This window comes from Culex pipiens, chromosome 3, assembly GCF_016801865.2.
Source record: "Culex pipiens pallens isolate TS chromosome 3, TS_CPP_V2, whole genome shotgun sequence".
Lineage (NCBI taxonomy): Eukaryota > Metazoa > Arthropoda > Insecta > Diptera > Culicidae > Culex > Culex pipiens.
In genome coordinates, this window is record NC_068939.1 from 64818856 (window position 1) to 64831443 (window position 12588).

Genomic DNA, 12588 nt, shown 5'->3' on the forward strand with positions numbered 1-12588 from the left:
TAAGTTCATGTGAAATTGATGACTTGAACTAGAAAAAAGCCGAGACTCTCGGTGAGATGCGAAGAAAGGCAACCAGCTGTACAGAGAGAAGAGAAAACGCGCAACGACGACGACGAAAGCAAGATGAAGAAATGACGACGAGTTTCTTTGTGTGCGTCGGAAAATTCTTCCGAAAACCTTGGACGGACGGCCGGTTGGTCGGTGTGTGGGTTGGCTAGACCAGCGGTGGTTGGTCACCGTGAACTTGGAGTGGCTCGGATGGTTCAGTATCGGTTGTTGAGTCGCGACGCGTACGCGGTAGTGCCGTTTTTTTCTTGTTGGCGTTGTTGATAGTGTGTGAAGTATCTCCGTTAGGTGAGAATTTAAGAGGTTTCGTTTTCGTTTGGGAGGTCTTTTGAGCGGGGTTTGCGGACCCGGTTATCTGTTTGGCTGAAAGAAAAGTGAAACTTGTGAAGGTTTTTCATGAGTTGTTAGGTTTTCGCGATTGGAGTTAAGCCAAATTACATGCTCGAATCCAATGAGTAAATCAAGAATCAACAGCAAAAAAAGGAATTGAAAGACTCTCTTTCTTTCTTCAACAATCTAGCCCATGAAATTAAAAAAAAAAGTTATTGTAAACGGCTTTACGACCCGTGTTCGCATAAGCGTCTCATATGCATGAAGGTCGTTTTGAAGTTTTACATTAAAAAGGTAATGCATATGGGATTTTGTACACCTTTATCTAATGAATTTTGATTCTTTTTTTTCAAGAATTTTCATTTAATCAAGGCTATGGCAAATTGTATTTCAAGTTTCTCTTCCCCCCCTCCGCTTAAAAAAATCCTTGAATGATCTGGGGTTATAAAAAAATGCTGAAAATTAAAATTGTCGTTGAAAATACTTGTACAATTGATTGTAAACTTTATAAAATACATTGAATAACGCTTATTTATTTATTGTTAATCAAATGGGGCACTATTTCACATTTTGCTAATTTTGGGGGGCCACAGATTGGAATAAGACATAAAAGTCTGGGAACTAAATTATTTTCATAAATTCATTTATCCTTTGCAAATTTTCTGTAATTTATTATGAAAATAGAGGTCTCATCAACTAATAACAATTTTGAATGCATTTTGCTTGCGTGGAAAATTGTATTTATCATATTTGAAATCGTTTAAATATATTTTGAATTTTGGTAAAATTCCGATGTACAGTATCGCATAACAAAACTTTTTGTGTTTTTGCGTCATTGCTAAGACTTTTATTGAAAACTTATGAATGCAAAACAACTAGTTAAATGCATTTTAAATCACTTGTTTGATTCAAATGTTGGATTTTTCGCCCCCTCCTCCCTCGGTCAGAGTCGAGGAACATTAACTCCAAAAATATTCACGCTCAAAAATTGCAATTTTCACGGGGATCATAATCCCAAAACACTATTTTCATGAAAATTCCACGGAACGTTAAAAATGTTAAAATAACCTAGGAAATGTTATGTTGGAATTACAGAAAGAACTTTTTAAACATTACTGTATATTATTCTTCAATCCAATACAAATTTTATTCTCAATTTTGAACGTGACACACAAAGAAAATCTTTATTTTTATTTAGATTGTTCGTAACATAACATTATCCACCGGATAGAACTAAAGCAAAGATGTTGAGGCAAATATGAAAAATTGAATGCTAAAGAAGTCTGATCATAATCAATGATAATATAAAGGTGAATAATTATTTTAAAACAAATGATTGGGCAACTGCATGATATTTTTTTTTAATTCAAAATATACGATAAATAAGGCTTAAAAGTTTTCTCTGATTCGCTTTTATTTTATTTATTTTACGTTCAAATTGAATTCCAAATCAAAACAAGATTTTACAGTCTCGTCTGGCCAAAATGATCTATATAACTTGAGTTTTCTTCAACGTTTTCGAAGACATTAAGTCTCAAAAAGATGTTCTTAAAAATTATCATCTCCTTCTTGAAAAGGTTAATGAAAAATGATGATGCAAAAATAAAACCTGTAACAAAACATTTAATTCAAATTCAAATTCGGTTTTATTGGTGAATAATCAGATACAATAAGTTCTTTTAAGGTACAAAACAGAGTTTTGGAGTTCCTTTCAGCTGTGTGTTACATCATAATCCATATTGGAACAATTGTTGCTTGTAGTTAAGGGGTTACCGAAAGTAAGAAAAAGTTAAGAAAAAAACTTACTAAAATTGCAAGGGAAAGGGGATAGAAATAGAAAAAGCTTAAAACTAGATCACAGTTTTTTATCCTTTATAGATGTGCTTTATCATCAGCTCCCCGAGGGCCAGAAATTGCTCCGCCTTGTTACGGCAGGTCCGAAACCGCGTCATCATCTCCCCCGCGAGAGCAAAGAACTCCGGCAGGGTAAAGAGATCTTCCCCGGTGACTCCTTGCTGGGCCGCATCGCCGCTACCGGCAGCGACCACGCTTGCAAACGACCGCCCCCATCCAGGAGGGAACGCTGGGTTGTCCGCTGGAACCGTACACTGGCCAGCTGCAGGAACGGCTGCGCTCGTACTTCGTTGAGAAGGGGTGGATGCTGCTGCTTTCTTCTTCCTCTTTTCCTGCTCCTCGAGGTAGGACTTTCGCGCGACGCATCCGCGGTAATTACCGGTATGGTTACCGCCACAGTTCGCGCACTTTACGCGCGGCTTGGTTTGTTCTGCGTTTTCCCCCAAGTCCGCCTTTCGTGGCAGTGCGCACACCTCCGAGAGGTGTGACTCACCGCACTTCACGCAGCGGGGCTGGAGGTTGCAGTTCCGCGAGCCGTGGCCGAATTTCTGGCAACGGTGGCATTGCGCTGCGTCCGTCGGATTTTTGGAGTAAAACCGCCAGTTTACCCAAAAACCGTCCAACGCCTTAGTCCGCCGCAGGTCTTGAAGTTTGACGGTGCCGCGATCGAAGTACAACAGGTACAGTGTGTGAGTACCTGTGACTGTTGTCTTCCGCGAGAGGACTTTTATGTCTCGCGGCGTTATTCCGACACCCAAGAGGTGCTCCTTGAGGACGGAGATCGGGCGGTCTTGATACCCCTGCAAGACGACCTTAACAGCGGTCTTCTGCACGGGGTCGAATGTGTAGAACTTGAAGTTTTTACGCTTCAATTTCTCCACAACCAGGTCGAAGTTCTTTTGGTCAAATGTGAACACTTGCACTGACGATTTACCTATTTTGAGGCAGTACACGAGGCCTTCCAGCTGCTCGTCAACATCGTCCGCCAACGTGTCCAAAACGAAAATTGGTGGTGGTCGTCGTTCCTTCGGAGTAATTACTTTTTTTGGCGAAATCACTTTCTTCCGTGCACGACCATCGTCGTCGTCGTCGTCGGTAGTGCTACCGTCGGTGTTGTTGTTGTTGCTTTCCTCGTCACTCAGTCTCGCGAACTTGTTACTGGTGGGAATGTTGGCGGATGTTGAAGCGCATCGGTCGACGGATTGCCGGAAGTAGCTGAACGGAGCCTTATAGGGCTGCGGCCCTGGACACGGTAATTAGGGTGTAATAACTTGGGGTCGAATCCTTTGGCGCACACACTCCCCGGCGCGATGGCGGTCGACGCGGCGTTGGTTTGTTTACCTTTTTGCACACGGCCGGTAGACGAACTTCGCGGGTTTTTCGAGGCCGCACTCGAACTGCCACGGCCACGGCCGGCCCTTGGCATGCTGTTGGAGCAAACTCGCGGCGAATCACGGTAAATTACGGCGAAAAATTTCGAAAAAACGATGGAGCACTGAGCACTTGACTGCTGCTTGCACTCGTGCGTACACGGAGGTGAACAAAACAAAACATTTAAAAAATATAAAAAAAAAGTTACTAATTTCCATGGGGACTATCGAACGAAATCATGAAACTTTGAGATAATTTCACGGGACTCAATATTCGCCTGACTTTTTATGATCAAAATGGTAGTTTATGCCACAAGTTGCAAAAATGAGATTTTTTCAACATGAGTCGTAATTTACAGTACCAATGTGGTTTACTGCAAAAAATCCTCTCAAAATAAATTGAAAGTCAAATTGTTATTACAGGGAATAAAAATATGATTGAAAATAATTAGTATTCGACTTTTGACTTTGAATACCTGAAAACATTATTTGGTAAAAGTTAAAAAAAAAATGCAAAGTATTTTTGCCTTTCAATTCGTCAAATAGTTTGTATTGCACTTTTCAATTAAAAACAAATATAATTTACATAAAAAGACTTTGTGGATGAGATATTTGTTGAATATTGCTATTTTAAAGAATTTAATTAAGGGATTACATACATGTAAATCGCCGAAAATGTCAGAGGTTGTTATGAGCACACACTTCAACTTTTTTTTAAAATTTGTTTTCAAGTCATTAAAATATATCTTTTCATCTATGTATTAACAAAACAAATTTGTAGACATTTAGTTGTATAATTGCCGAGATATAGCTGTTTGAAGTTAGTTGTTTCGAAAAACGGGTGCCCGTGTGCATGACGAAGGCTGATTAAAAAAAAGTTTATTTAAAAAAAGATAAAAATATTTTTATGTTTTTCATGTAAAAAAATCGCCGGTTTTTGATTTTTGTATTTTTTGAAAATAAAATAATTTCGAAATCGGGCTTCGTCATGCACACAGGATATGTCTTGGAAGTCTTCACCCAAAATTTCAGCCAATTTGGTCCATCCCATCTCGAGATATCGTGGCACCCGTTAATCAACTTGGTGTTCAGAGAAAAACGCTCACAAAGTTTGACAGCTCGCTTTACGCATGGCAAAATTTTGAACTTAAATCTTTCCTTACTAAGTTAAATCATGAAATATCTTTATAAAACTTTCAGGAGTGATTGAAAAACATCTTTTAAGTGGATTTAATAAATTTCTGCATTATGAAATTATGAGATTTTCTACATGTATGTAATCCCTTAAGACAATGTTTGCTTTAAAATTCTTCTGGGCTTTATGTTATAACATAAGTTTCTTTTATGTTTTTTTTTATTATTCTGAATTTTTGAATTTTAAATGAATCAAAGTAAATAAAATTTAGTTATTCTAAAATCTTTGGATGAACCATTACAAAAACTTTAAAGCTTTCAACAAGTGAAGCTAAAAATGTGATAAATTTAGATTTTTATTATTTGCACTTGCATCCAATCCTCTCACTATTTTTCCAATGTTATCAGCACTAAAAACCCGTCCGTCGTGACGAGACCAGTCCAGCTCTACGATTGCAAAATTCAAATCGAATTTCGAAATTGTAGAATCAAGAAATCATCTGGTTTTGCCCGCATTTGCAGCAGTTGACATTCACTCTCGCTTTTTATAAATATATTGCTTTATTGCCCCGGTGGTCTCTCCCTAAATCGACTTTCACCGATTTCTACCAGGCTCAGGCCAGTCCGTTCTGGAACTACTTCAGGCTCAGAGAGTGGGTGCAACTATTCCAATCCGGTTTCCTAGAGTGCATTTTAATTCCAACATTCACACGAAAAAACTCGTGTACTCGAATGAACTTTGAGCACTGGTTGGAAAATATATTGAAAAACACAAATTTTAATATTTCATGGTTTATGAAAAACGTTGAACAAGTAATTTTGACAAAATTTGATCGACATATTATTTTTAAGGTATTTTTTACCGTGACGAATGTGAATGCAGAAATGCTGCAGCAGCCGTCAAAATGTAGGCCACGGTGGAGCAAAGAGCATTAGAAAAAAATAAACCTGCGACTCCAGCAAACGACAGACCTCCAACTTGTGGTCCGCTAACATGTATGCTGCGAGAAGGTCTCCAAGCACGAGTGAAGCAGATCTTGCGGTAGCGGTAGTGTACATTAAAGGTTTGCTGCACTCGCAGGTACTCGCGTCGATCAGCAGAGGATGAAAGCGAAAATGTTGCATATTTGGCCAATTCTTCAGTCGAGTGCATTGATTAAGGGGAAATGGAACATGTTGCGACTTAGTTAAGGTACCTCATTGAATTGTATTTTACAAAATATTCTAAAATACAGCATTGATCAGCGTAAGCTTAAGTATCCCAATCTCCCTTATAAGAGAGCACAAGTACTAAACTTTGGGTCACTGCTTTAGGAATCAGCAATCCTAATGGACATCGTCTGAAGAAACGCAAGTGAAAAATATCAAAATTGGAGCATTCAGAGACTTGGGTGCGGTGTTACATTGAACGTCAGTGGCAATTAGCGCAATGAGGCCAGAGACGTTGATCAATTAGTAGATCGAATCGCACAAAAATGGTTGAATCACACTGAAGTTACAGCACACCTCTGGTCTTTCTTTTCGTTACAGTGCCAAATCCAACGGTGACACCACCACCTTCAAGATCATCCGTACCGCAGACGTAGAGCCCGGAGGTCAAAAGCGCCAGTCCATCAGCAGCCAGGACACGACGGGGGAAATCGAGTCCGAGGTGGTCGTCGGAAAGGCTCTCGGCCGTGACCGGGTGAATTCTGCGTCGCACTACTCGACCGAGAAGAGCGGCTCGTCCGGTTACTACAGTACAAATATCTACTTTGCCGGCGGTGGGTCCGTGGTGGATGAACACATCTACTACGAGCCGGTTGATCGGGGACGCAAGAACTCTTCGGATGTGGAAAACAAAACGTCGGAAGTTGGAAGCGGGGTCACGAAGAAGGAGGGCATTCTGAAGAATGGTGGGCCGATTGGTGACCCGAAGAGTGGTAGAACACTAGAGAAGTATTACTATCCGGCGGCTTTGGAGAGCGTACCGAACGAGCTGACCGTCATGCGGGCGAAGCAGCTGAGCAACGAAAAACTGACGGACATCGTGGAAGGTCCGGATGGGCCGATCCCGCGTCCAATCTGGCCGCTGGATGTGGATGATTCGCTGGCGGACATAAACCTGGAAGCGTTTCGGATGCGACACAGCAGTCAGCAAAACTTGATTGGCTTTGAAAGCCCTGCTTCATCAAATTCAGATAACGAAATTTACTCCATCAGCAAGAAAACTGCAGATGAAAAAACGGGCAAGAAATCCCAGTACGAGGAATACTTGGAGTTTCATAACACGCGGAACATTCTGGAACAGATCAAGGGTAAGCTGAACACTTTGCTAGATCAACGAAGTGACAACCAGAAGGCAAACACAAACGGAAGCAATGAGCACACGAAACCAACTCCGGCGGAAGCCGAACTAGAGGAAAAGATAGCGAATCTCAAGTCCGACCTGGAAGGCTACCTGCAGTCCATGAACCAGAAGAATGAAAACGAAATCAAACGCTTCTGCAAGGGAATGTCCAAGGACGCCAAGTGTCTCGCGGTGCAGAACGCCGTGGAACAGAAGAACCGATCGCGGAGCAACTCACTGCATCTGGAAAACGAGTACGAAGTGATGGAGAGCAAAAAGTCCAACTCCGCAGCTACACTCAAACCTTTCTACGCGGCAGTCCCCCATCGGACGCTGACCAGCTACCCGAAGGAAGACCCCAAGAGCTCCAACTCGCAACCTTCGTACTTTGAGACGGTTTACGTGCGGGATGGGTTCAACGTGCGTCAGCTGAACCGAACTGCTCCGAATCCTTTCGCGCAGGAAGTCCGCACGGCTCAGATGTTACACCAGCAGCAGCAGCAGAGACTTCAGCGGGAACATCGCGAGATGGCGTATCAACGAGGGTACTTTGGCAACGAAGAGCTGCGACCCGGTGACGGTCGACGGCTTAGCAAAGTGTCAATAGAGGTACCCCCGCAGCAGGAGGGAAGGGAAAGTGGTGGCCGCCCTCCGGGGATGATGATGATTAGTGGTAATGGTGGTGGGCATGGGACAGGGATCGCCGCGGAAATGGCCGCGGCTAGTGCCGGAAACGGTGGCATTTTGGTGGATGGTCGGTTGCGGCACAAGCCGCCGGAAATCAGTGGTGGGAATAATCTGGGCAAAAGTGGCGGGGATGTGAGTGATTTCACCCTGCAGCGGGTGATTCTGATGGAAAGTTTAGGCAAGAGCGGGAAGCTGTTTGGGGACAAGGAAAAGATGCTGCTCGAGTACCACCTGAACAAGCCGAGCTACTGGGAGATGTACTACGGCGCGAACCGGGAGGAGCAGCAGCCGCACCACACGCTGATACGGAAGGTGAAGATCGGAGGGAAGAACGCGATTGCGGTTTCGTATGTGAGTAGTGTCTTTTATTTTCAAGTTTTTTCGTGATCAGAAGCTTGTTCTTAGTAGTAAATCTTAACTGAATCTTCAAAAATAAAAGATTATATTTTTCCCTAATTTGAAAGCCACAACAACCTGACTGTAGATGAATTGATCAAATAATTATAAATAATAGTTTGTACTTTATAACTTTGGCTTTTTAGATTGGTTTAAAAAAAAACTTTAGACTATGTTCTTTTTTGATTTCAAAAATTAAATAATGATAATCATTCATCAATTACTTGCCAATGTATTAGCTTGATTTTAAAGGATTCTACAGTTAAGTTTTCTTTTTCTTGTTGTTATAAATAACTCAACTTTTCAAATTGAAAAACCATTCATTTCAGAACAATTTCTCAAACAACACAATTTTTTTGGGTATCCTGGTCGTTCATTCCTAGGCAGGCCCAAAACCAGATGTGATAATATAAAAGTATTATAATTGCTCCTAAGTTCCAAGAGGAGATTTGACATGACCTGAAAGTTTTTTTTTTATTTGAAAACATTGCATTTAAACAAGTATCACTTACCCAAAATCTAATTTTTCTTGCCATAAACTATTGTTTCATCACTAATTTAAGCAATGCACAACCAAGAACTGCACCAAAATTTAAAATGACAACAGAGTATGGCGTACAAATTTGGGCCCCCAGGCTGATTGGAGATGCAAACTTGTAAGAAAGAGTGCAAAGAACCGCGACGAGGATGATTATCCGCGAGCTTCCCTCAAACCACCCAGTGAGACAGGCTCACTTCGAGGAGAGACTCCAATTTCTGAGGATGGAAAAGCTCTCTTTGCGGGTCTCATTCCTCAGGCGTATTTTCTTATTCGACGTAGTGAACGGAAACTCGGACTGCCAGGCACTAATAGCTTTGCTTCCGCCGCAAGCTCCAGAGAGAAGTCGGAGAGTTGATGTTCTCTTTAGAATCCCGAACGATGGCTGGAGAAGTTATTTTAACCTTTTTTATGAATGTTGTAAATGTTTTAATTCTGTCTGTGTCAAATTTACCAACGGAATGTCCAAACTAAATTCAGTCTGTGGATATTCTTTGTATCAAAGACGGTGTGACTAAATAAATAAATAAATAAACAAGAAAATGACATAAGTTTATCCTGAGCAACACAGTAAAACCCTATGATATTTATTGAACTACTGGTATACAAATTACCGAGAATCACAAGATAACCGGAAAAAATGTTAACTTAGTAGATCAGTAAAAAATATTACTGAAGAACGGGTTTTTAGAAAAAAATACTGAAATCTCAGTAATTTTAATGATATCAACAAAACAAAAAAACAACAATTTCGGTAAAATTATTACCGCGTAAAGCGTTCATTCAAGTGTAGGTATATGTTTCATAAATGTCTTAGTATTTTTAATCCAAAGCCCAACTAACCACCATTTTTTCGAAACGTGGCAAGCTTCAATAAAAATATGTTTTTTTTGCGAAAATCTCGAAAAACGCCATTTTTGGGACCACCCTATTTAGGGTTTTACCACCAAAATCGTCAAACTAAAAAAAATGCTGATTAAATTATTTTGGAAAAGGAACTCCCAGGCCAAATTTCAGTCAATTCGGAAAAAAGTTTGATCTGGATCTTGCTGGTTTGACGTGGAATCACTGGAATCGCTGTTTAAGTCTCTTATTGGTTCAAACCCAATTTCTTCTGTTTAAGGGGTTACATACATGTAAATCGACAAAAAAGTCAGAGGTTTGTGTGAGCACACATTTAATTTTATTTAAAATCTGCTTTCAGGGCATTAAAATATACATTTTCATCTATTATCAAAACAAATTTGAAGATATTTGGTTGTATCATTGCCGAGATATAGCTATTTGAAGTTAGCAGTTTCAAAAAACGGGTGCCACGATATTTCAACACTACCTTGCCCAAATCGGCTCAAAATTTTGGTGAAGCCTCATTGAACCGGTCTTGTGTGCATGACGAAGGCCGATTTCTAAAAAACTTATTTTAAAAAAAGATAAAAATATTTTTGTGTTTTTCATATAAAAAATCGTCAGTTTTTGATTTTTGTATTTTTTAAAAAAGCAAAATTTCAAAATCGTGCTTCGTCATGCACACGGGATATGTCTTGGGAGTCTTCACCCCAAATTTCAGCTAATTTGGTTCATCCCATCTCGAGATATCGTGGCACCCGTAAATCAACTCGGTGTTTAGAGAAAAACGCTCAGAAAGTTTGACAGCTCGCTTTGCGCATGGCAAAATTGTGAACTTAAATCGTCTCATACTCAATTCAGTCACGAAATATCTTCATGAAACTTTCAGGAGTGATTGAAAAACATCTTTTTAGTCAATTTAGTTTCTACATTATGTATCCCCTTAAGCTTCTGTTTCAACATCTTGCAACCAAAAATTGAAATAGGTTAATTTCGATATCTGAATGAAACAGATAAAATCGTTTCACTAAATATCTGTAGTGACAAAACAAAAATTTTTTTAAACTTGTTTTGCTGTGATGATAATTTTTGATAATATGTTTTAAAACTTTAATTGTGTAACACTTATTTTGATAAATTTAAAACATTTGGTATGATAAACCTCTTTTTATGGCACAATTTCTATGAATTTATTTTAAAATTGAGGTTCAAGATATTTAGAAATCTTTGTTGACGAATTTTTAAATTTTTTTTGGGATTTTTTATATAGATTAGATGAACAGATTATTGAGACTAATATTTGAATTCTTTTGAACCTTGCGGGCCAGATTTGATTATTCTGGATCATTGGCGGACCGGAACTAATGTTTGATGTAAGTTCAAAAGAGAAGAAATAAACATTTTAATAAAGTAGTGTTGCGAATATTCATATATCTTTATTACTAGAAAAATTATAAAGAAATTTTTTGAATTGATTATTTGATTTTTTCAGAATTGAACTTTCCAAAAAATGTGTCCCAGTAGTTTATGTATGCTCCCAACAATCCAAGTTTTTTTCCTATTTTTACGAAACGGTAAATTTTATTTTCTGGTGTCTTTTTCCAATTATTTCTAAACAAAATTGATTCTAAAATATATTTACTATGAATTTAATTTGAACAAAAAAAAAAAGTTTTGGCTCAATTTTGATCAAACAAGTCTAGTTTTTTTTTAATGACCCATAAACATTTTAAAGACAATACCTACCTAGCTCTAGAGATGTAAATTTCAAAAAAAAAGAAGAAAATGCAAAAATTCAAGTTTAAATTAAACAGCTTATTGCTAAAGAATAAATAAAAACAAATCAATAAATAAAACATAAATAATTCAGCAGCACAGTTTTATTTTTACAAGACGGTTGTGTTTTTGTGAGAGGACCAAAAATCAAATATTTTGACAATTTGGAGCTAATCTGACCGTGATTTATGATTCAACGAGAGATAAATCTTCTACGAACACACTCTCTGGTCCCATAGGAACGATATTTATGAATTTCTGTTAAACAAACTTCAAGCGGCCATTTTAATAGCATTGGTGTCATGATACGCAGGAAGTAATTTTGGGATTTTTTTCCAAGTCCAACAATCTTACGATAAATAGTATGAAATTCTACTATTTCCTGAAACACTTTTCTTGAGTCGGGAAATTGAATTCTTTTATCTTTAGATGAGATAAACCTGACCAAATTGGATGAGATGTTTTTCATTTGATCTTATTTCATAACATTGTAGCTTGAACGTCATCCAATTGCCTCTATGCTATAGAAGAAAGCGCCCAACAAATTAACTCCTTTTCCCATCCAAGCCGAAACGGGTTGCCCCGTTCCAGGTGAGCTGCAGGGCGCACCGTTACATTTGACCTGATTGTTCTGCAAGTTGACCACCAGTCAGTAGCAGGCAGCCCGAGGGGGCGGCTGTCACTCAAGCTTTTAACCAGCTGTTTTCTATAGCCTTGCCCATAGCCACCAGCTGGACAAGTGCGCTTTTTGGCAAGTTTGTTGAAGTTGATGAAATAATCTCTTGACCACCGAGCTCCTAGTTTGGAGACGATGACGTCTCACGTCCATTTTGGCAAAGTGATTAAGTTGAATGACTTCATTGCGCGTGGATTGAGACGTTTTGGGACGTCGTCCCCTGGACCGCCGGTGGCCAAGGTTCCAGCATCCATCATGTGTGTGTGAACGGGGACAATTGTTGGACGAAACTAACTGTTGATAGCTTCGATAAGGATCTTGTTACTGGTGACAAAAGTGTTGCAAAATTTTACGAGTCTGAAGCCGTTTTCGAGTGATGACTGAAGATTTTAGCACGTTGTCTTCTTGTTGTTGTTCACCTGTCTGGCTAGAGTTCAAAGTGGCAAAGAACATGGCTGAAATTGGCGCTTGATTGGCAGAGATTTGCCTCCGCGAGCGCAACGACCATTCAAGAGATGCACTGTACAGCATTGAATCAGACGAGGCATCAGAGTCTTCTTCAAACAGGTTGGTTATGGCAATTGAA

The 12588-nt window shown here is 39.4% G+C and overlaps 1 protein-coding gene across 2 annotated transcripts in view; it reads left to right on the plus strand.

Moving 5' to 3' along the window:
* Positions 1–12588, plus strand: part of LOC120424971 (uncharacterized) — a 159645-nt gene that overhangs the window by 50858 nt on the left and 96199 nt on the right. For both annotated transcript variants that reach the window (XM_052710421.1, XM_039589326.2), the window contains exon 3: positions 6285–8121. In XM_052710421.1, coding sequence (XP_052566381.1) covers positions 6285–8121 — 1837 coding nt within the window. The remainder of the gene's footprint in view (positions 1–6284; positions 8122–12588) is intronic.